Source organism: Opisthocomus hoazin, chromosome 10 (genome assembly GCF_030867145.1).
Source record: "Opisthocomus hoazin isolate bOpiHoa1 chromosome 10, bOpiHoa1.hap1, whole genome shotgun sequence".
Taxonomy (NCBI): Eukaryota; Metazoa; Chordata; class Aves; order Opisthocomiformes; family Opisthocomidae; genus Opisthocomus; species Opisthocomus hoazin.
Genome location: NC_134423.1, coordinates 10,166,666 through 10,192,278, shown reverse-complemented (window position 1 = coordinate 10,192,278; position 25,613 = coordinate 10,166,666). Strand labels below are relative to the sequence as shown.

General features: G+C 40.8%; 2 protein-coding genes across 2 annotated transcripts in view; one reads left to right on the top strand and one right to left on the bottom strand.

Moving 5' to 3' along the window:
• Positions 1-25,613, bottom strand: part of USP3 (ubiquitin specific peptidase 3) — an 84,502-nt gene that overhangs the window by 58,206 nt on the left and 683 nt on the right. The window contains exons 2-3 of the mRNA XM_075431840.1: positions 24,141-24,237; positions 23,041-23,123 (exon numbers count right to left, since the gene is read on the bottom strand). The gene's annotated coding sequence lies outside the window, so the exon portion shown is untranslated. The remainder of the gene's footprint in view (positions 1-23,040; positions 23,124-24,140; positions 24,238-25,613) is intronic.
• On the top strand, positions 1,741-25,537 carry CA12 (carbonic anhydrase 12). The gene is made up of 10 exons (XM_009943330.2): positions 1,741-1,846; positions 5,087-5,107; positions 10,043-10,222; positions 12,651-12,793; positions 13,704-13,799; positions 15,310-15,373; positions 15,840-15,997; positions 17,070-17,196; positions 23,504-23,588; positions 24,609-25,537. The coding sequence occupies exons 1-10, from the start codon at positions 1,756-1,758 to the stop codon at positions 24,691-24,693; spliced, it is 1,050 nt and encodes a 349-aa protein (XP_009941632.2). The 5' UTR covers positions 1,741-1,755; the 3' UTR covers positions 24,694-25,537.

Genomic DNA, 25,613 nt, shown 5'->3' with positions numbered 1-25,613 from the left:
AATGCAAAAAAGAGCTGAGGCAGATTCTAAGAATCTGAGCATACATCAGCACGGTGAACTTTTCAAGAACACTGACAGAAAAGAGGAAGGAATGAGATAGGAAAACACAGTTTGGCAGACAGCTCAGTCCACACCCTCCTACACAACAGGGTCTTTTTGTAGAGGAGGTGATTTTCAACTGTAACTGATATCATCCTTAGCGACTTGTCAGACAGGTTGCCAGTTCTGTGCAGGCTGATGGCAAAACAATTTCTTCTACAGAAACCTACAAAATTATATTCCCAAGCTTCCGGCAGGTTAGGGAAGGTCCTGCATGCAGCAGCAACTGCGTGCTGACAGCCCACATGCTTCAACACACTCGGCATGCCCCTCTGTACAAACATGGCAGACAGCGTCCCTCTTTTTTGGACCATGGCACTTAAAAAGCCATCTTAGAAACATTTTCACTGTAGCTCACGCCCTCTCCCTCTAGATTACATCTGGCTGAACCAAAACAAGCAGGATGACAATCTAGGTTTACAAAATACTAAGGAGAAGTATGAGAGAGGAACTGTACTCAACAACAGCTGCTTTCTAAAAGGCTACAAGACATTCCTGAGCTGATGCTGCTCTCTGCAGCCTGCTGCTGCCTAGCTGGGGAGGAGAGGGCTACAGATGAAAAGAAGCAGTAGGCCAGGATCATGCTCTACAGCAGGTCCCTACCTGGGATCTAGACAGAAGTCAGACATGCTCCAGTCAACTTTCTTTTCCTTTTATCAGCCTCATCAGTGAAGGCAGGAAAAAATAAGCAAGTCTAATAACATTGAGCAATTAAACAGCGGTTGATAAATAAAGCTGAAAATAAAGTTTGACCAATCAAAACTAATACATGCTACAAAGCTGTTACTGAGATGTAGCAAGCAGTTAATAACAACTATAAATAATAATGTACTCAACTAAACCCAATAGCCTCTCCAATCCTACCTTCCGCTCCTCAGCTATCCAGGGTGCACTCAGTTTAAGAGGTTATTCCTCAATCACCTTCAGAAGAGGACATTAACTGAATCCTGTGCTCCTCTTTACCCCTCTCCACAGGTGCCCTGCACATAACATTAGATTCTGGGGCTGTTTCTTCATGAATTTTCACTCTTCGCTTCTTCATGTGTTCTCCTGGTTCCAAAAGCTTTCAGCTTAAAAAAATACCCCTTCGTGAGAAGCTGGATGGCTTTCATGGCAAGTGTCCATGGTCCGTCTGAGTTACCAACAGTCCCACACACAGCCTCACTTCCCCTCCTTTCAGTCCTCACAGTGGCCCATTATGCTAAATCACACTGATCCAAAAATGGGAGCTGAGGGAGACACTCTGAAACAGGCTGGGAAAATGCTGCTGTGGTATGGCCCGTAAGACGGCAGCTTTTTTAAGCATTTGTGTCTTGGCTAAATAATTTCTGAAGTTCCACATTTAAATTCCCTCACTAAGTGGTGGAGTCTGCACTGTGAGAAGCTCACTAAAACTGAGGTAACGATCAGCTCTCTGAGGGTTCTGTGACCTAGAGGCAGGTCTGATTACATCATTTGTTTTGGGCTGAGTCTCAGGAGCTTTATAAAAAGCAGTCCTAAAAGGAAGGAAAGAGACAAGGGGAGAGAAGGGCAATAACTCATTAGCAGAAGCTTTGCATGTGTGCATTCTGCTGTCTGCCACGTATCTACAAGGGAGCTTCTTCAGAGTGCAGAGAAACCTGTGAACTGTCGGAATATTATAAGCCTTTCCTTGAGATGTCAGCCAAGAGCTTCAGTATAGTCACAGTCCCTACTGTGCTTATTTTCTTCCTAGAGATACAACTCTCAATGCAAGCGCCGTTGAATGGTAAAGTCTTTCAGCTTTCTATTTTATTGTCACTTGCAACTTAGGGCAGCTAATGGCATCTTTTAATTATTACTATTTCAATAGCATGCTCAAAGTTGTATATTGTTGCAGTCTGCGTTTTTTTGGAGTTAGTGTCCTTATTTCAATTTCTCAGAATAGGTATTCTGATATATACAGGAAAAAGAAATTTGTCCTCTGATTTAGTTTGCATTACAGACTTCTTGCATGCTCAGTATGCCTTGCTTTGTGATCTTGTCGTTTCTCATAGAATGAAGCAGAGACTGGCCCTTCTCAGAGTCACTGGAAGCATCACACCTTTCCCTCTTCCCTGTTTATTTTCAAACCAGAGGAAAAGAATGTAATCCCTGTGCAGTGCCCCCTATACTAACCTCATTCTCTTATATATAAACAGGATCAGTTTCAGGAGGTCAGCACTCCTCACTCTCTTTTTAGGAGTTAACATTTATCTATTCAAGCTGATAACAATAAAATCTCATCCATTCAAGCTAATTATAATCCACCTAGTGTTATTATAGGATGTGAGGGAGGATTCTGTCACAGAGCATTCTGTCACTATTCTGTGATTCTGTGATTCTGTGATCATTGTAAAGGGTTGTGCGAGCGGACTTACTCAGCACATACATTCATGGGACAAAAATCCTGAAGGGTCAACGTAATCCAGAGCAGTCAGCTTCATACAGAGCTCTGCCAAGACAACCGTTTTACTGCGTTTTTCACATCAGCTACATAAGGGGTAGAATTCAAACTTTTAAGGTCGCCTTTGTATTTCGGGCATATATTCTCCAAAAAATGGCTATATTCTCTAGCAGAATCTCCCACCTGAAGGGCAGAAGTTCCTAGAGCTTGATGTATCTTGGTGCTTTCCATGTGCTTTCTCTGACAACACAGAAGGTTTGGAAGTGAAAGGATGTGTCAAAAAGACATGTCTTATGATAAGTCCTGAATGGAATGCTGGAGAATTCGTATCTTAGAATTAGACACCCAGTGGCAAGAAAGGGCAAGAGCTACAGCATCTGCCTGTCTCTGACATCTTCCTAAGTCAGAGACACAACTAACGTAGATTATGACAACTCAAACCATTCCCACTTTCCCAGCTCCCAAGTGACATTGGAAACGTATTCACTCCCCAGATATTGATCAGCGAAACACAGATACACTGGCTTGAGGAACCTCCTCTGCCATGCCCAGGCATGTAACTGTGATACTCACCAGCACTCACCCCAACACGACCAAAGAGAGAGAAGCATGCTCACAGGTATGGAGCTGTTGATAGTTCCCTTCTAGATGTGAATCAGACACTCTGCTGACTCTCCTCCAATTTTGGGAGACTGTGTGACAGTCTGCCGCCACCTCATTTCATTATCAAGCAGAATAAGGGCAACAGCAACCTTGCTCACAGTCTGAGGATGGCAGCAAATCACTTTTTCAGCTTTACATGTTCATTCAGACAAAATCACGAAGATTCTGCCATCTGGTCATCTGTTCATCTCCTGATCTAAGCTAGATGAAATAAGCGTTAAATGTGCCTCAGCCCTACCTACACTAGTTGCTATCACTGGGCTCATCAGTAAAGTCATAATGCTAGTGAATTGCAGATCATCAAAATGCTCACAGGCTAAGGAAAGTTTCGCTTGGCAAAAGACTTTAAGCTTTCATTTATTTTTGTTTCAGTTAGCACAAATGCCCAAAATATTGAAAATCTTTGACTGTTTTAAGGTTGTTCGAGATTATAAAAATCATAGTTTTGACATGTTGTACACATTTCAATGGGCAGTAAGAGCAAGAGCAGAGAGTAGCTGTTGTAGTTAATCCAATATTTCTTCAAACCCTGCTCAGACGAGGATGTGGTGATATCTAAAATCGTTTGACAGTCAGTTTCCACCTTCATGCAAGTTTTACCTACAGAACGTGCTGACCAGAGGACACAGGCAGCCCCCCAAAAAATCAATAAGAGATAATCTCCTGCAGAGAGAAGTGGAAAGGAAAACGAGGTTTCTCATCTCGAAATCTATGGCAGTGCATGAATTTCTCTATGCGAGGAACCTGGGGACTTCAGCCAAGATGATTACACAGATCTCGTTTTGAAAATTCCAGTGTAAAAGAACCAGGCACGCTGGTCCCAATGAACTGGAAGCAGAGAGCTTAGTGTTCCCAGCACATATCCAGACAAAAGAGCTAAGTGCAGCTGTTTTGCACATCCCTACAAATTAATGCCAAACATTTCAGACGACATTCTTTGCAGAAGAGCTGTATCTGTGGCCACGCTTCAGAGTACAAGAAATGCAGCCAAGAATCATATACTGAGCAGACATATGCGTGTAAGAATAAATATTTGCCTGACTGCATGCATGCACACGCAGGCACACTGAGTGTTTGCAAGAGTCGTAATTCAGGACTGTTTTCTAAGCAGAAATAAAATTAAATTTGCGGAGAGTCAAGATCTGCATTAGCCTGATAACCAAAACTGTTCAGGTCTGTCAGGACAAGCACCTGTAATTACACAGCAAGCTGAATTACTGTAAGTAGGTTTCAGGACCAAAGAAAAAAAAAATTTAGAAGAGCATTTAATAAGACATTTCTGAAGACATGCAGAGACACTGTCCCAAATTCAGTTCATTAAGCAATTGATGAATATTGATCATTTAAACACCTACTCAACCCCCCAAGATTCTCTGAGTTTTATGGGTTTGTGTTTCATACTGTTTTTTCAAAGTCCATCTATTCCTATCTGTTTCAGCTGGCAAATCCCAGAGCCACTGTACAGAAATGACTGTCCCTCATTTCTCAGTGTAGCAACTGGCAATCCACTGATGTTTTTCAAACTCCTCAACTAGGTGTGAGGGGGTTCATTATAGCTACACCCCATTTATATTCCTTTGTTTCCTAACCAGGAAAAAATCAGGGATGTACCTACACACAGAGTCTGACACTATTCCAAAAAAAAAAAAAAGACTGACAAAAGTTTTGCTCTGGGATTTAAATGACCACAAGAAAGTCAGGCCCTATGGGCAGGATCACAGGGATAATTCTAGTTATAATTTGGGCAAGAAGGGTTCATAATCTTTGAAAGTGTCTATGTTTTGCTCAAAATCTGGGGCGAGAAAGACAGATAAAAGTATTGCAAAATTCAATATGTGGGTTGAAGTGGCAATTTGGTTTTTTTACAAAGTAAGATCAATTTCAAAAATTCACAGTAATATTTCTTTTGTCTTTAAACAGGGTCAAAATGGTCTTACATCGGTAAGTACTAACTAACTTGAATATACTAAGTTGTGGCTTTGCTCTGTATTTTAAGGACAACACGCCAAATGTATTCTGGTGAGAACCTACTAGGTTCACTATTTTTACCCAGGTTTGGTTCTGGCCTATTGTCTTAAAAATCTGTTATTCATCCACCAGGTTTCGTATCTGGGTGACTGAGAGTCAGTTATTGGGTTCTAAACTGCCTTGTAGAATGACAGGAACTTCAGCAGACTAAGACTGGCCCTAAACTGCAGGGGTTCCCCAAAGCCCTCTGTTTCCCCACCAGTCAGACCAGCAGCACATTCCAGCCTCGTTCTGCAAAGACCATACCTCTCCCTACCCACACAGGTCCTCATTTGTAAGTAGAGCCAGAGTTCAGCAAGTCACCTGTACCGTGTTACTGGAGACTCAGCTCCCTGGAAATCCCAGCACTGACAAGGTAGAATAAATCACATTCAGAAAAGCTGAATGTTATTTTGTACACTAGTCCTTCAAGCCAGCTACTGTCCCAGAAGGATCTGATGGCTGCTCAGGAAGATCATCCAGAGATTTCCTTATAATTGACCAAATCCTCTGGCCAGTTATTTCCTCGTTCAGAGTAGCATTTTATATGCCACATGCCCACAGAGAACAAGGCACTACTGAGAATCTCAGCAAAAAATAGTTATTCTTAAGCCTTTGGCGCTGCTCCAGGGCAACACAAAGAACCTCTGAGGCTGAACTTGCTGCTGATAACCACTCCCTTTGGCTGGGCTCCAGTTTACCTGACTTGCTTCACACGAGCAAAAGGAAAACTGTCAGCTGCATGTCTGTGGGTATTAATCTGACTGCAAGTATGTGTACCTACACTTCACATTCTCATTAGGGAAAAACAGCCTGACACAATTTGAATAACAAAAGCCTGGGTTTTCCACCTTGACAGCAGCCATCGGATGAACCTAACCCTGCTAGGCAGTAACGAAAGCAAGACTTCTTTTACTACCATCAAAGTAGAAGCTTTGCCCTCCTTCCCAGGGTAATGCTTGTTTAAATTAGTTACTTCTCCCTTTCTGGGAATTTGGGTACCACTGTTTATTTCAGAGTATGTCATTCTCAGTTCCCAACTTCATTAATTCCTGTTAAGCGCTTAATACTGCAGTCTGATTTCTAACATGTACTGAAGAATAGAGCAGAGAGTCACAAAACAGATTCTTATTTTTTTCCGTCAACTACTGATTCTCAAATCTATCTAGAAAAACATATAAAAGCAACTTAAAAAAATTAAAGCGGCAACTGAACTCATACAGCATAGTTTTTCTCATACACCTGGAGAAAAGCAGAGGTAGAACATTGGTCTGTACAGAGGAAAATGGAGATTGGAGAGACTGCAGTCAGCCAGAAAAGAGCCTCTCCATGCTCTTCTCCCAATCCTGGTTCCTTACGGCAGGCTACAACTTCCACCATTTACCTTTATCCCTGCAACACTTTGCAATGCCTCCCACTAAAACTCAGTCAACAGCAAGAAAAAAGGAAATCAAGCGATTATAATCACAGTGCTGACTGATGGCAAGGTGAGGGTCAAGGTACAATATTAAGGGTGGAGGAGGAATCTGGGTGCTGATTGTCAATGACAGTTCTATTTGTTCAGCATGACAATGTGTAAAACTGGATGTTGATACAGTACTAGCAGCTCAGGACATGGTGGCAAATCCAGATGACACTGCATGTGATCAGGCCTTATCTTTCCAGCACAAACTTTCCAAAGAAATGAGCATTTGGCTTGGCTAACATCATCTGAGATGCCTGGGTCTTTCCCTTTGTCACAAACATTGTCACAAAAGGAGGAAATTAACTATCAATACAATTTTGCAATATTTCTTACATTAATACCTCTTGGGACTTGTAGTACAGGCTGATCTTATAACATCCACATGCTATTCTTTGTTCTGTAGTGATCAGACAGAGCGTTTGTAAACACAGTGTGATTTCCACTGAATTTATCTGAATGTGCTGGCACAGAAAAAGGAAAATCTGGTTCACAATCAATCATTCATTTTCAACAGAGCTAGCTGAAAAATGGGTTCCAGCTGTGTGGTTTATCTACCACAGAAATCTCAATTTCACATATGTAAGCCCAAGATGCAGTGAGCTCAGCTCTTTGACACAGGAGTTTCGAGGCACTGAAATTAGGAAAAGTACGTGGCAGAATTTCTAGAAAAACTGGGTTTGTACCAAAAAAGGGTTTTTGTTTGGTTTGCTTGGTTTTGTGTTGTTTTTTTTTAATTGAGGAGGAGTGAGAAACAAGCAAAAACTGCTGTAGTTTAGAGGCCTGTGAGTGGAGTTGCAGATTTATGTCAAGGAAATGACAACTGCTAGTGAAGATCAAGGTACATAAAGACTGTAATAACTACAGTATTTTACAGAAAAGACAAAAGTTTCCTTTCTGAACTGCTGATGTTGATGTGGAAGTTCCCATACTCAGCTGCCCACTCTTAAGGGCATTCCATTCATCCAAACATAGTATTGAAAAAGTGAGTGGTACTTCATGACATGGTTTCCACTGGCTGGGACTAGACTTCTATTTTATGCATCAGTTAACAAGTACCTATTTAATTATCATGAGGTACTGGAATATGTTGCCCAGAGGAGCTGTGGCTGCCCCCTCCCTGGCAGGGCTCAAGGCCAGGCTGGATGGGGCTTTGAGCACCCTGGGCTGGTGGAAGGGGTCCCTGCCCATGGCAGAGGGTTAGAATGAGGTGAGCTTTAAGGTCCCTTCCAGCCCAAACCATTCTATGATTCTATGATTAAAGCCTTCTTGCAAACTCACTATCTTATCAGTGCACAGAAACCCCAAACCTATTAAAATCACTGAAGACTTTTTAAAATAAAGGCTTCTCACTAATTTTTCTGACACTGCTATAGTCCTAGCTCCCTGGAAAGTGTTAAATTTCAGTCTCATTGTCTTGCACATCAACGTTCAGCCTCAAGAAACTACCATTTCTGGGTATATCCTGATATATATTTTCCTGGGAAATATTCTTGAGTATGTATATCCCATAGTATGGAATTTATGGTCTTCTGGGTGGATCTGTTATTTGCCAAAAAATATGTAGACAATAGTTTACAGTCTTCTATAATGTCAGCATAACATTTAATAGCTTTTACAAAGAATGTCAATGACTTTAAGATAGTGCCATGAAGATCTAAGAGGAGAGCAATTAATGTGATTGGCAGTGAACTGGAGTCAAAGCTGTAAGTTACAGTAACATCAAGGCCCATTTATACTGAAAAGCATTGACTGAGTCACTGCAAACGATGTCATGTTCTAACCTGTGTGCTAAATAATCTTAAAGCACTTTAACAAGGAAGCAAGTCTGTCTTTGAGCAGCAGGATTGAACTTGCCAATTCTGTCACATGCACTATGTTTAAGTCAGTTTCACCTCCATTACCCATATCCTTGGAAGCCATCTTTCACATAAAAAAGTGATCCTCTAGTAATATTCTCCTCTCTGTTAATTTTCCCTCAGAAAAGATCTCAACTTGCTTTGCCACTGATGACCCAATCTAACACTACATTCTAGCATTCACAATTCATGAAAGATGTTAACATACTGGAGAGATTTCAAAGAAGGCCCAAGGAATATTATAGGTTTGGAAAAGAAGCCTTCTAACCAAAGACATAAGGAACTCAATCTATTCAGTTTAAGAGCAGTGAGAATCTATGTCCTCTATGTTATAAGTACTTCAATGAGGAACAACAGTATGCTAACAGGAGGCTCTTCAGTTTCTAAACAAAGGATTAAAAGCAATTACTATCTAAGTGAAGTCAAACCTAGATAAACTCACAGTGAAAAGCAAGCTGCCAAGGAGAGTAATTATGCATTGGGCACTAATGAAGCATCTTTTACCTGCAATGTTTAAAAGAAGAGTAGATGTTTTTTTCCCTCCTGAAAGATGTGGCCTCACTGAAGCAGAAATTAATCCAGGGAGGCCCAATGGCTTGTGTTATACAGATCAGGCCAGGTGATCCCAGAAGACCTTCCTGCTTTAGAAAGAATCACGATGACTCTTCAGAGTCAAGGAGAAACACAAGTTGCGAGCACCTCTTTTGGTATTTAAATCCAAAAGGTCTCAGTTTACAGCTTGCCAACAGCTGCTAGCTATTAATGTGTAATTAAATCAAAGGCACAACAAAAAATCTTTTGATATCATCTATTCTTTGTAGATCCTACCTAGGGCAAAAGACTGTGATGAAGAAAAGTTTCATCAGAGTTTGAGCAAGTTATTGCAGGTCAAATTATCATAACACCTTCCATTTTTGCAAGTTAGGTTTTCACTGTGGGTCATGCAATCTTGCTAGATAGAGCCAGGCAGTTTGTACGATAAAGACAAGTTTCTAAGGGTCTGGCCTTCTGAGTACTGAAAAGTACGGAAACTTTCCTCTGCCAACATGAAGTCACTTCTTTCAGCAATTCTCTTCAGAAGGCTGGAATAGCTGCATTACTGTGCATACGCCTGTTACTTCCATAGGGAAAAGTAATTCATGTCATTAAATAATCCAGATACTGTCACAGATCCAAACTCTACTTGTGATGCTCGCGGGCTCTGCAGAGGGCCAACACCATCACGTGAGGGTCCGAGGCACCGTGGCCGGCTGTGTTGCCGCTGGCTGCAGGCCTGACCTGGTGCGCTGCCAGACCTGCAGTCCCCCAAGAGCGTAACATCAGCAGCCGCTGAGATTGTCAAAAAATCGAGGGGCGGTGAAGTGTCTCTAAGCAAGATTTTGTTGGCCTTTGGCCCTTTTGTATCTAATGGCACATTGGAAAGATGAAATTAGGTTAAAAAAAAAAAGGCTCCTTTTCCAATTTTGGGGTCAGGCTGAAACAGGGGAATTTTTACATTAATTGCATAGCTAAGGCTTGACAAATGTGTCTCTTTGTTAATCTACACAGGTCCTGACGGAGAGAAGGCCTGGCCAAAGAAATACCCATTTTGTGGAGGAGTATTCCAATCGCCAATAGATTTCCACAAAGATATTCTCCAGTATGATTCGAATCTCTTGCCTTTAGAATTCATAGGCTATAATGTACCCTCCACTGACCAGTTTACATTGACCAATAATGGTCATTCAGGTAAGGGAGCTCAATGACAGCAAGGGATTGTGAAGGAAGGAGTTGCTGGAGCTTGTGATTTTTTATTTCATGGGTGAACTACTTTGATTATCAGATGAAATTAAGCTGTGATGATGAAGCCTTCACATCAGCATACCTACACCTAGAGAACAGGCTAGGGAAACGTGGGAATGTACTCAACACAAATGGATTCACAGTAAGCTGAATTGACTGTGGTTTTTAAATAACTCTAGGCATGTCAGAATTAATTCCTGAGCTTTTCTTATTACTTGGGTTGGAGTGCTCTGAAACAGAAACAGATTTTGTGATTCTGTTAAAAGAGATAAACTGATAAAATATGTGTGCAATGGGTCTCTAACATTCCAGTCTACAGGAGTTGGGGGGAGAAGAAAAGCTAGGAGCACCATTCTGTTCCTTTGACTTGAGATAGAAACCTCTTTAGTGTAAGACAAGACAGATAAATAAAAAGACCGAAAAAATAATTAGAAACAGCATACAAACATGCCTTCCATTGTAATACTAAATCAAAGTTTCAGTACAGTAGGCAAAAGCAGAGAAGATGCAGTCTCATAAAGGTCTACTATATTGGCACAACATACAATACCAGTAAGCTAGTCCCACCATTTTTTGTTCCTTCCTGAAACATTTGAAGACATAGAAATAAGAACAATTGCAAGGCCGTCCTTCTTTGTATCCTCCTCTATTGCACATGCATCAAAAGAACCTGTGTTATAAAATGGCCTCTGTCTCTGCTCTTCTCCAGCATGCGGGGTTAAAAGATGCCTGACATGCAAACATCTGTTTCCTTGTCACTCCTTCAGTGGGGTAAACCTGCTCTGCAGAACATCACGAGCCCACTCTTTAATAAGGGCCAGCTTGTTAGGGCATGGTTCCTGGTTTTCCTCTCAATCATTTTCTCCACCAATCCCAGGTTGCTTTAGACTAGGAACGGCTGGAACACCCTTTCCTTGTGAACCTTCTTTTCCAAAGAGCGTTTCTTGGTCCCAAGTGAAAGATTGTACTGTCACAGCTGAATGTATTAGGCTGATGTAAGTGACAGGCAATAGGCACAACACTGAGAGCCTGTCCCTCACAGAAGCTTCTTGCAGAGCCTAGGCCAATAACATTGTCAGATCTTGCCCCATAAAACAAGAAGTTAAACTACTTCCTAATGAAAGCCAAGACAAAAATATATCTCTCCCATCCCCCCCCTCCCCTCAGTAAAAATGGGAATTCATTTCTAAGGTCAGTGCCCTCCTAGGAAGCAGGTGACATGCAACCCACTCTCAAAACCTCACTCAGACACAAACCTTAATAGCTCTAAGTAAAGAAAAATTAGCCTCTGTCAGAGTGATCATCACACCATCTGCTGCTGTCTTCTCTTATGGCTAGAGAGGAAACCAGTAGGGTGCTTAGTGTTGTGGTGTCAGTCATTCCTACATATAATTAATGTGCTTCACCAGCCAGCTAATCCTGATACAATTACCTGCTTCAGCTAGACTGAAAACAGTAGAGCTCCAAAAAAGCTTTTTAGCACTAACATAAAAATACATAGGTTCACACCTGTTCCTTCATTAGGTTTTGAGCCTTGTTTCCCCGGCAAAACACATTTGGGACACTCCCGAAACAAACTGTATTCACACTGGAAAATAATAAAAGATCACTTGCAAAGAAATTGATCTGTTCTTTCCGTAAACTGTTGCTTTATGAAGTACCAAATTTCTCAAGTGAATAACTCGGTTTCTGCTGAGTTTAGAATTACTACTGTAATTTCTACACACACAAAAACCCACCCAAAACAGCCTGTCTTCCACACTGGAGAGCATCAGTGATCAGAAGAGAGGGCAATGCATACAAAGGTCTGCCTCCAGCATGCCAAGAGAGGAAATGCTAGTTCTTATGGCCTGTGATTCTCTTGCTCCTTGACATCAATGCTCTGGGTTTCAGGGGAAGTTTATTTGGTTTTGCCATACGCTCCTAATAGAAGATTAAGAGGCAGAAGATTTCAATATAACAAGAGTTTAAAAATACCCTACGAAATATCAATCCATTAAGTGATTTTCAACAATTATAAGGGGATTGAAAGAAGGTACATGAGCCTAAGTCTTGCTTCGACACGTCAGTAACTGTGTCTTCAGTAAGACTGAGATAATTTTGCATTCTTCAGGGAGATAAAAGATTTCCATTAACAACAATTCTCACATTCAATTCCTTTAAGCAAATAGAGAAAGGCTATATTCTAAATTCTCTTGAATTGCCTAGAAAGGGTTAAAGGATTATGTCCTACCACAGACTGAGATGAATTCGAGTTAAGAATCAGCTTTATTCATGCTCCAGAAGTAACATCCTTAGACACAGTATTTTTATTTGCCTTGTGCTTGAAAGCTGTGGTAACATTTGCTCCCATTTGGTTCTGGTCTGCTTACAGTGAAAATGTATCTGTCACCTACTATGTACATCAGAAACCTCCCATTCGAATACACTGCATCTCAACTTCACCTACACTGGGGAAACAGAAACAAGTCAGAAGGCTCAGAGCACACCGTCAGTGGGAAGCATTTTGCAGCAGAGGTAAGACAAGCTCAGACCAGGGAAAGAAACAGGTTAGGGAGGTGCATTGTTTCGAAGTGGGATCTTTATCTTGGGTTTATGGCTGTAAAAGGCTGCAAGGTTCTCAGCCAAGTACTTATGATCTGGGTAAATACTAAAAAAATGCATTGTGCACCGCAAAAAGGATGGACTCTGATGTATGTACTTTCATGAATATGCCACAAGTCAGGGAGTTGAATTTAGGTTCTAAACTCAGGGCTGGCACTGGGTCACCTGAGTAATTTGAAGCAAATTGCTAGATATTCGACACCTTGGCTCTGCTCTGCAGACCAGGTATATCTTTTAGCTGCATGACGTTGCTTCCCTTTCTACCTTTACTTGCCTTCTTCTATCCAGTGAAGAACTATTTGTTATCTTTTCTAATCCTAAATTATGGATTTGGGAATAGATTTTGAAAAGCAGTACCAATCGGATATTTACCCCAAATGACTAAAAGAGAAATCAGTCCAAACAATTTGCTTCCATAACCGCACTCGAGGAATCGCTTTCTTCGCTAGTTACACTTAACACCAGGTTTTGCACTCTGAACATCGGAGAGACCCAGGAGTGTTAAGGTGTTACTTTTTCAGAAAAATTTACTAGTACTACAGTCAAGGTGCCTTGAAGCTGAAGCGATCAATCCTCTCCCCCTCCCCCCCACTCCGTTATCTGGATGGGGAGGGGGTAACTCTGCTACAGCGGGGCTGGGAGTGGGAGTTCCAGGACCTGTTGCTTTTCTCTGAAAAGATCTTACTGCTACACCCAGAAATGGCTGAAGGATTCCAGTGCATTGTCTCAGCCTGAGGTGACTTCACTGGTTCTTGCTAGCTGTGAAACAGAAATGTGAGCGTGCCCCAGGCATCACTGTAACATATTATCTACTTCTCTGCAGCTGCATATTGTACATTACAACTCTGAGAAATACCCAGATGTAAGAGTAGCAATGGACAAAGAGGATGGACTGGCGGTTTTGGCTGTTCTTCTTGAGGTAGGATGCAGGACCTTTTTTGGGTTTAGAATACGCTTTCAATCATTAAGTCATCAGAGACCTTTAACATACAAAATTACCTAGACTATTTAATGATGCTGTGGCTGAATACAGGTTCTTCCTTCTCTCTTTCACAAAAAAGGGCCAGATTCCAGCAGCACATACATAAACAGGAACAAATTTTAAGAAAAGAGGAATTCTGAACTTTTTCTCATGTTTTTCAGTAAATTAATTTCAACTATGTTAAGTCCATTTTTGCACTCACTTATAAACTAAGGGTTGGTAGAGTTTATCAAACAACAGACAACCGTGAATTTCAAGCTCACTTACTCAACTGCCTATTGTAGCATGACGCAGTTTCAACACAGCAGAGAGGCATAGGTAGACACAGCCCTGGCTTTGGCCACTAGAAGGAATTCAGATTTGACCACAGCCTTCAGGTCACAACCTTCCCACATTCTTTGAATCACAGATTACAGTAAACAAGTAAATTCAGTGCCCTTTTTAAGATGACAGGACAGCTTTGCAAGTCTTCCCTCTAAAGCCCCACATACAAGCAATAAAAGACAACAATGATCTGAAATAAAACTTTTTAGAAGCTTGTACATAAATAATTCTCCTTTTTCTTGAGCATTAAAACTCCTCAATACGATCACTATAAAGATGATTTTTAAATGTGAGGATTTTCTGCAGCATTAAAAAAAAATCAAAACACCCACATTTTCACATTTCCATCAAAAAAGTGAAAATGTTCTAGTTAGCAGACAAAGCTCTAATTCTCATTAATATTATCCAAGCTCACTTCCTAGCAGCTCTTTGACAATAATTTTGTGTTAAATTTCAGTCATTTGGAAGTTGCAGCTGTGAAAAGTGTCAGAGTATTGTATATTACGCTAGGGTATAATACTGGGATTCTGCTTATTTCTAAGCAACTGTGTTTAAAAATCAACTAAGGGAACAAGGAAGATTCGGTCTTTGAAAAACTTTCAGACAGCTAGTGGCTATTACAGTTGATCTAAGGACACCAGTTTACTATGTCTGGTTGTCAAAGGAGTTGCTAAGCACCAACTCTAAAGAATTCATAAAAAAGGCATTCATTACTAGACTGAAAAGCTGTTGGTAGCAGTTGAAAAACAGTCCTGTTTGATAGTTGAGTTGCAGCCTTTGCCAGTGGCCCTGCAGCACCCAATAGTGTCATTCTTTATCTTCCTGGACAGTGGGGAGCAGCAGACTAAAAAATGTTTGTGGGTGGAAAAACATGGGTTTGACTAGAAACCAGTAGATGATCTGGGCATCCTGTCAGCCTGTCAGTGTTAATTTTTTCAGTAAAAAGTGTTCATTTTTTCAGTAAAAAGAGTACTCATGCCATTCTAGTGCATGAGTATCTGGACAGTGGAGACACTTGCCTTACGACAGAGGCCATCACATACTGCTGTCTGCCGTGTGCAGAAGCAGACTCATACTCAGGCTGCGGTGGTCTGCACAGCTGTTAATTGTCTGCTCATTACAGATCGGACCCTTCAACCCATCCTACGAAAAGATCTTCAGGCACTTCCGGAACGTGAAATACAAGGGTGAGTGGCTGTAAGACTGCAATGGATTGAGAACGGCTAAGAGTATCAGATGTCACCCTGAGAGCGATTGAACTGGCTGTGGAAACAGTCTGGATATCCCAGGCAAAACTGTCACAAACTGTGACAGACTTACCAATGCAATGTGTTTCTGTGAAGAGTGTATGGCTAGCATGCACCACGCGTTTCTGACGGGGCCTTATTTCTTGCACATGGTGGGGTTTTTTTGCTTAATATGGCCACAGGTTATATTACAGAATTCTGCTTTGGTATCTAAGACAAGATTTGCACATAGGAAACCTAAAAAGCTGTATTCCTTATTAAACTGGGATCATCTCTGTTAAAACGTATTTTTCTTCTCCTAGTGATATGACTGAAAGCATCCTACTTACTGAAAAGCAAATTCACTTCACTGGTACACTACCTGTGCAGTAATGATGCAGCATTTAACACAGATCCCCTGTTTTAGATCAGATGGTCCAAGTCCCTGGTTTCAATATTCAAGAACTGCTTCCTGACAGACTGGATGAGTTTTATCGCTATGAAGGTTCCCTGACGACTCCTCCTTGCTACCCTAGCGTTCTCTGGACAGTTTTCCGACACTCTGTTAAAATTTCACAAGAGCAGGCAAGTGTAAATACAGCATGTGTTTTCCTGACTGCTGTCTGCTAAAGAACAGTAAACGCATACTCTCATTACCTGGATTTCTCTTACATTCCTGTGAAACTGAAAGATGACCATTGTTAAAATGCTTTAAGTGGGAAGAACAGCACAGAAGTGACATAAATCAATATCCTATTCTGTTTGTAGTTAGCATCTTTTCAGTTGACCAGAATACATAAAGGACAGACAACTGCATAGCAGCTGGTATAGTATCAGCTTGAAAAATCACAGTGAAGTGGGATGAATTCCCATTTTCACTAGATACTTACTCCCTACTTTGAGTCTTTCCGTGAGTCACTTCCAGATCATTTTTGTTCAGGCTTCATGTCTGAACCCTATTCACTAAGTATTTTAGTGCTACTTTGAATCTGACTGCCTTAGGTAGGACAGGTTGGGTAGATGTTAAGTTTCTAAAAAACATGTGATATATTATTTGCCAATCTTAAATGCCCTGGCTTTCCTACAATTTATGCTTTCTGTGCTCATCTAATTAACTTTTTTTGTTCTTAGGTGACCACCTACATGGACTATAAACTTCCAATCACTATCTTCTGATTCACCTAATTATAAACACAGGGGAAAAATGTTATTATCAAAATCTCTGATCAAATTACTGCATGCTCCTTGTTATAAAAGCCCATTCTTACCTTTGTCCACTCCGCCATATCATGTCTTTACCAAAGCAGAGAGTTCTTTCATAAAGTAGCTTTTAGTACTGCTTAGGAGTTAGACTGTGCTAGAGAGAACATGCTACAAAGGGCCACCACGCTTACTCCTAGTTTTCCTGGCGGATAATTACTAAGAGGGATTAATTTTATCAGGATGTAAACAAAATACTGGTATGGGTTTGAAGATGTCACACTATTCATACGTTACTCTGTATTTGGGCTCACAGCCCACGCAAGACTTAAGTATTACTTCGTGTATCCTCTTCCCTTTGACTACCCCTTTATTTCAAACACACACTCTCAGTGATCATACACTGGCATTGCTTTTTCTGTGTTCTGGGAGCTGAACAAGGTGCTTCCCTTTATAGCTACTAGCACTGGAAACAGCCATGTACTGCACAGAGAGAAACGACCCGGAACCCCTGGAAATGGTCAATAACTTCAGAAACGTTCAGGAATTTCACGAAAGACTAGTTTTTATCTCCTTCCGTGAAGGTAAGTTGTATGAACACTTCTATGCAAAGAAACAGCGCACAGTGATTTCTGTAAATTCAAAATACTGAAGTGGCAGTCCTGTTGCGCTGTAACACTACAAAAATATAGCAGTCTCGTTTTCCTGCAGCTCACCTTGTTCCCATTTCTTCTCTTACCCCATTGTTGCATGGGCAACTGTATAAGAATAAGGTATTCAGAGAGTGTATAAGATTTTTTCGCCACAATGGCTATCAGGTAAGGCCTGCAACCCTTCTGATCAAAGGCAAGGACATCAAAGAGGGAAGACACGTTTGGCCTCGTCATGCTTAGCAGAAATATTTGCTGTCACTCCAAACACTGAACAGCTCACTACAGCTGAGCTGTTTCAGTCAGCACCAGTTCTTCAGCTGGCCTTGTCTCACCAGTGACATTTGCTGGTTCTCAGCAACAGCAGGATTGTTTTTATGCAGACCACACATTTTGCCTTTCAGGGAGACTGTTGTTGGGAAATTACATACAATCAGAAGAGGTCCTTGAGGAATTCCAACTTGACAAATAAAAATAATTCATAACACTGGATTGTATGATGCAGTGTTACAAATGAAAAAAAAAATTGTGATCTTACGAGGAAGAACTGATTTAAAAGCTTAATTATGCAGTGTTACAGAATGACAATGCATAGGTTTGGGTGGTGGGGAGTTGCACAAAAACCTGCCTCTGTGCTGAGCAGCTTAGTTATGCCCCACAGTAAGGCATCCAAGTATGCTGTTTGTGCAAAATGTATTGTTCCAATTTCTGTGTTGTCTTGCCCTCTTAAGCAGTTCTGAAGCTGGCACACACACTGAAGGGAGATGAATCTAGGCAAGCCACTATACTATTTGAAATTGAGAGTCAAAGATTTTCAAAAGAAAAAGCAGACTTCACAAAGAAGATTGACCAAGCAGTAAACTTTCAAATTCATAAAATGTGTTAGCACATCATTTCAACTTTGCCTGCTAGTTTCTTTGCAATTTAGATGAAAGAATGGAAAACACAGGAGTTGTCTACATTGGGAAATACCACACAACAGCCGCTGCAGGGAAGAGTTCTGCCTGCAGGCATACTGCAGTAGTTGCTCTTGCCATTCCCCTCTGCAGAGAGCCAGCCCCTATATCTAATGTAAAGCTATAAAGGAGAAAAGCGAAAATTAGAGATCAGCCAAAACAAATCCCAGACAAAACATTTCACTGAAATCAGAGATAATTTAGATTTGTCACCAAAACTTGGCTGGTCTCTTTGTCAGATTAGCAGCATCAAAACTCCCAAACAGAGCACGATGCAGCATCAGCGGCGTTTGGCCCTTATTTGAAGCAAATCTTCATCTTTGAGATAAAACACAAAGACAATTTCAGAATTCCTTCTGTGGCTGGGGGCCATCTCAGTTCTCGTGGAAACATTTTAAAATCTTTCTGAAGCTTCCCATAAGAGGAGCATCATTCTACCACAAAGTTTCTTTTTGAGTGCGTTCTCTGGAATTATTGCACATAACTTAGTAACTATTTAAATAAGTTGATGCTACTGTCCTTGCCACTTCAGCACGTTTCTCTCATTGAGTTCTAATGATTTAGATCTTCATTTCTCTGTATTTTTACTGGAGTAAAAAATATTTAACGGTTCCAAGCCGACTCACCATATGGCTTGAACTACAAGCCATGAGTTCCTATTCTCCAGCTCTGCATTAAATGTCTACAGTTCATCACCTCCAGAGCTCCAGCGACAAAGGCTACATCTCCTTAACTGATGCATCTCCTGACTTTTATTTTATCAACCATTCTATCTGCAGGTGACATAGTGGATCCTCAGGAGAAGCCTTATGGACCAGATGTATAAAAAAGGGCAGGCTACAGTGCTAAAGGCAATACGCAGTTTTCACTGCAGTTCAGGGATCCAGACTACCTCAGGTTCTCATTTCTGTACACTCAGCAGAAAGCTACCGACTGGAGAAATAACTATTTTAACTCGCAGCACAGAAGCAGGGGCAGTGATTTAAGAAGAGATGGAATACTTCCCAATTTTGAGGTGCAGAGAAACAGCATAACATACCCTTTCGTTTGACACATGATTAAGGAGCTGAAGATGTTACACCCAATGAGCAAAGTCATCACTATGTGACTTCGTAGTTTTTAATGAGCATCTTGACAGGTGCTCACATTCTCAGGGACCCTCCTGTCTGTACACAGCTTCCAGTTTGTAAATAAAGGCCTAGAAAAGTGACTTTCCCCCAAAATAGCTGAGTAGTTTTCATCCTCCATCCTCATTCTGGAACCTAGGAATGCATTCATTCCAGAGATCTCAAAAAAAGGCCCCCACACCTGTTGAGACTACAGTGCAAAGCACAGTAAGCATCCACACTAGTTCTTTCCAGTCAAGCAGCTGAAACATTTTTCTGCTTTCATTGCCATTTCCCCGTTTGCCTCCTTGTTTATTTGCTGCCAAAGGTATCTGATCGTCTTTCCCATCACTGGCAGCAGATAGCTCAATATTTAAGTCTAAACTAGTTTAGTTTAGTTATATCTTTCTTCTATGTAAAGCTACCATTTCTGCTCTCGAATTACTGCTGAGAGAAGTTACTCTGATCAATCACCTCTTTTCTCATTTTAATTTGTTTATAGTTTGGAGCCCAGTTTCAAGGCCTGGCTAAAACAAAATACCGAGTACTGCTGGCTACCAAAATTTTTCATCAGTGTGCATCAGCTCATATGTTAATAAAAAATAAGATTTTTCCCTTTCTGAAAGATCACTCATACCTTTCTGCTATGCATGATGAAGAGCCTCTGCAACCTCTGCTCACATGTAGTTCTCTGCAGTACAGCAATAACCTTAATCTTACTGCTCCAGAGTCAAGAATAAGTGACAGAACAACCTCCCTATCCATTTATCTGCTAAGAAAACTGATTTTTTTTGTATGACGTTGGTAACAAGTGGAAACCTTGTTTCTTGACTCTAATATGACTCTGCATTAGACAAAAGTTGTTTCTGCAACTATTTACAACGGTCATAGAGGGCATACACACATTTTGCTGGTTCTGCTCCTTGATTTCTCGTCGTATACTATACAAAGACATAACCATAATATTCTACTCTATCTTCACGCCTCGTATCAAGTCCCTATGCTGCCACTTGCAGAGCGTAGTGGTTATAGAACAATGCCTCAGTTTAATCTCATTTTAAAATGAGAATTACAGTAGTATTTCTCTTGTTGCTAGAGTCTAACCAAAATACACGAGAAAATTACAAGTTTACCCATCATCAACAACCCTTAATAGCCCCACGATTAATATATAAACTGGTATTAGCTGCACAAACAATATTTTAAGTAAACTAAAAGATGGCTAAATAGTGAAAAAGGGAAAGAACTAGAGTATGTCTGTCCTTTTTCTGCTTTTGTGGACTGGCCAGCTAGAAATACCCCTCTCCCCCCAGCATTCTTGTATGACCAGGAAGAGGGCTAAAACTTTCTTCCCAAACCTCCAATCTCAAACACTGTCCGTGAACTAGAGAACTAGCTGGGTCCAGAATGGCTATTTCAGTAATCCTCTTCACATCTCTGCACAAGTCAGATTAATTAGTGATTTTAAACAGCAGAATCAGGATTTGCCATATGGCTGCCAAGTTTCCGAAACTGTAAGGCTTCCCCTGCAGGGTCTTCCTTAACTCCATGCACAAGCTGCTACAGCAATGGCGCTGCAGAAACACTTACTGAAGTAACAGTTCTGCAGTGAGCAGCTACCTTATGTTTAAGAGTGGTTCACTGTGGAATCCTAGAGATCCAACTTTTACTTCTTCTACCCTCTCAATTCGCCAAGATTCAATACCTGATGGACTTGGCAAGGGTATGGTGCTGATTGCTAGCCGCATCTATGAGCCAGTGATTTTCTGAGTCAGACTGTCCAGTCAGAAATGAGAAATGCAGTTTTCCACCTTTCTTAAGCTGACCTTTCAGCATCTGACTACCTTATCTCTGTAAATCACACTCAATACTTAAAAGTAAAAAGTGGAGAGTTATAATCCATGGTCCCAGTAACTGAAAATCAGATATTATGCTTTTCATCCGGGAATCTCTAAACACTTTACAAAAATAGTGTAAGCATTATTATTTCCATCTATGGGGGAAAATTTGACCCAGATGTGACTTTCACAAAACTGTTGCTGTGAACCAGTGCCAAACCCAAGAATAACATTTGGCTCTCCCTCTGTTAAGCCACATTACTCGGCTCCCATGCAGAGGTGACACCAGCTAGAAAAGCATTTTCAATGTATCTTTAAAGTTGGCGTAACTCACCAGAGTTGAATTGTATGGGTTATTGCCCATCCTGCTGTTCTCACCCAAGAACTGGTCTCTATGGCTACGAAAGGCATTACTCAGTTCTACTTTAATAGAAACCCCATTCAGTCTAAGTACATTTAATTACAAAAGCACATTAACTCTATCAGTGAACCATAGAAAAATGTCCTACCCATTTCAAAAAAGGTATTCATCACCCCTGTAATCTCACATTCCTCCTACGAGGGTCACAAAGGCACCCTCACACATGTAGCCCCTCACCTCAAGGAAAAAGAAGAAAGAACAAAAAAAAAAAAAAGAATAAGAAGAAAGAGCTCTTGTCAAAGCACAATTAAAGTGCACCTGGTTGCTGGCTGCAAGTGCCCAGACCTATGCAGCCACACAGGTAGCCTACCACAGGTAGGAACAGAGCACACTTACTAAGGAAGGATGGAGAGGCTATACGCAGAACCACGGCTTGGCCAGGCAGCCACTGAAATTTGTGAAAGCAATCCTACTGTGCACACCCTAGGGCCTTACTAAAGTAGGTTTTCAGAGCAACTTTCCTGCCTTTTCAGGGTCAAGGCCAGGCACTGCCATCTTCACCTGAGCACAGACACCACAAGATGGGGCCATTTAGCTGTGTTGGGTATCAAAAATGCAAATGATGAAAGTGTTTGATCATCCAAATTTTGACGCCAATAATTAAAATCTAAATATTCATGCTCACTCTTAACAAGTGCTACATCTCATACATTTCTCCAATCTTCAAGGATTATTCGGCAAAACTCAAACATGTTTATACGGTATTTTTGCCTGTCAGCAATCTATTCCAGTAAAATCAGCTTCACACATGTGCAGCTGAAATGACGATGTTCACACCTTCCACTGCCCACAAGCTAGATGGGAACTGGTGTCTAGTTTTGATTATAGCACCATGCTGAGATGCGATCTAAATCTTGCAAGAAGGTCTTCTCACCAAACAGAAATGTCCCCTACCCTTACTCATCAAACTGCAAGCTCTTTTTCTACAATTATCTATTTGGTGTTATATTTTGTTATTTTGTTGTTCATTTGACGCATATTTACTATAACACAACTCCCTTTTTTTAAAACACAGTTTTTCTTCAACTCCATGGATTGCAAGCTGCTTCTGTTCCGTTGGACTTAAAATTAATAAAGCATCTGATGGGTTAAACCGGATAAGGTTAAACCCCAAGGTTTTGCGTTTCTGTTTTCTCAAGAGCTGATTTAATAAGAGAAAATATTTAGATGGAATATACAAAACCTGTCAGCTTCACTCTGAAAGTGTTCTGCTGCTGCTTAAACAGTCATTTGACAAAATATAAAAATGTGTAAATGAGTTATGAAAATCCCGTTAAGGAAAGACTGCTCACCTTCAGGATCTTTGGGAAGGCTAAAATAAATGAAAATACTTCCACTGCCAAAAATGTATATGCAGGTCATTATCAAAGACAGCATTATAATGATAATGCTTAACATCTTAACGCAAATATGAGACCGTTCAGTTTTTCATACTAATACACTGAATTAATTCTGACCTTCCTAGATGCCTTTAAGCAACTGTCTCAACAGTAAAACATATCAGTCTTCAGCTCTTCACATTCAGTGGTGGTGTTCTGCCCTGAAAAAACAAAAGGCATCAAATTTAACATCCTTAGTTGCCTGGGTTCAGTTCTTCAGTATTGCTTATGCTCTGTTACACATGACAGCATTGAAATCCAAAGAGTTTCTGATCTGCTATGCCTGTGCCTGCATGTTGGCTCTGTGACTTCAGCGGGTGTCTAAATTCACAGCATTGTGAACTGGGGATCCAGTTGTGGGAGCAGGACCTTCCACTACAGATCTGTGCAAAGTTATCCATTCCATAACTGCAGAGTGGTGTGAGCAGGCTGTAGGAAAGCTGCAGATGCAGAATGCAAATGTCATGACAGATTAGAGACTAACCTTCTCCTCCTAAGTAAATGAAATTAACTGTTTTGTATGCTTTCCCTCTTTTCCTAGGTTTTGTTGTTTCCGTTGTGGTAGCCTGCATTCTGGGAGTTCTCCTCATTCTTGCGGTAGCCTTCTGGCTACTGAAGAAGAAAAGGTAAGATGTCGGGCTGCCACATCACAGGAAAAGAAGTCAAACCAAATTTTTCTTCTGACACAAAGAAGTGCTTGTGTGTCTGAAACCGCACATTTTTTTATAGTGGTGAGGTTTGATCTTTTGTAAGATACAATCTCTTCCTATAAGGTTTGATTTGTTTTTATTGCTCCAGACGTTATTTCTCCTGTATCGTATACTCCAAAGTAATTCTATTTTATTGCCAGCAAAATCTGTTCACGTGGCTAAAAGGTCTCTGCTTGCTGCAACCTTTGTGCCACAGTGGCCACCACTCTGCCACTGTAGGAATGGTTGGTTTTTGTAAAGAGCAACCATATCAGGTTGTTTTTCCACAAAACAGTAATTACTGGAACAGTGCTCATGTAAACCTTTAAAAGATACAAGGACAGGAAATAGGGAATTGTACACGAGTACGGTGGAGAACACTAACCCACCTTCCACTCCAGGTACTGACTGCTCCCACAAGCAGTTAGCAAATGAGACTCCTGTTCCAGACTAAGAGGGACAAGTAAGCTGGGTCGCTAACAGACTTACCCTGTTCTTCTGTTTCTCGATTGCCATTTGTTCTTTTTCTTGTTCTTTTTGCTAGCATTGCTGCTCCTAATTGCTTTTCAAATCCTTTCATTTCTTCCTAGAACAGTAAGTGAAACAAGAGAGGAAAGGAGTTTTAGAAACAACCTCTCCCAAAGGTCACACCATTTAAGGGGGAGAAATCTGTACTGACAAGAGGTCGTTTAGCCAGACTGTTTGCCACCAAAGCCAAGCTCTGGAAAAAAGACCAAGGTTACAAACTTTCCTACAGCCTGACCCCTTTGTGATCAGCATTGACTCTGCTACACAGAATGTGTTCTCCTGAAATATTTGTAACAATAAGCTACTGTTACATTTGCACTGATAAGGAGAAAAATAATCTCATGCATGCATAATAGATCATTTTAAGTAACCAATGGTGCTTTTCCTTTACTGGAATGACAATTATTGAATATATTTGTTTTATTTTAGCTGCAAAAAGGGAGGCGAAGACAACAGAGGAGTCATTTACAAACCAGGCACGTACAAGGAGGAAGAAGACACCTCCAAACTTTGATGCCCTGCTCTGTCAGAAAATCCGCTTCTCATTCATAGCACTGACGTATTTTGCATTGGCAGAACATGTCTCTTGTTCTTGGCTAACATAAGCCTCAAGACCGTTCTCAAAATGTACCAGCCAAAAGTTTTCTATAGCCCTTGTTCTCTTTTTTCCAGGGAGATACGATCAGTGAATACCCCTGAGCTACATTCCTCACCACATTCTTTTCATGTTTGCTGCTTACTGAGTCTGGGTCTTTTAATTGATTTTACAGTTAATCCCAAACTCCAGTCCTGTGGTTTGTTTAGCACAGATTTTCCCACAGGTATTCAAATCTGAAGACACTCAACAAGCTACAGGCACTCTTCCCTGCTAAATCAAGGTATTGGTTTTAGCATCATGAATATAAACAAGACAAAGGGCAATGTGTATTTGAGATCAGAATTTGATCTAGGTTGTTCTGCAGATACATTTTTTAAAATCACAGCAAATGATGCCATTACATTCACATGGCTTTGTAACAGAAATATTAGAGGAAAGGACAAGCGTAAATGCAACGAGAGCCACGTGGATTGTTAATGGGATTCAAACCCAGTAATTCAGTGCTGAAAAAACCCCCCTGCTAGAGCAACAGCTCACTTTCCAGTTACTACCACAGCCTCACCAATCTGTCATGGAGGTCAGCCTCCGTCTGTCACTGGAATTAGCGAAGCAGCTTGTCTTATTATCCTGCTCGTATTTATAGTGTGTGTACGAATGATGTGGAGATAATGCAGTTGCTGCTGTTTTTAAGCAGTCTTGCCATTTAATCACAAATTCTTGATTGATTTTACAGTATATATTACAACTGCAATTACACAGTAGACGGTTTCGCTGATTTAGTTCTCTGAATTTAGTAATTTAATTATTAAACAGTAATAAAAATTGTCTTTTCAAAT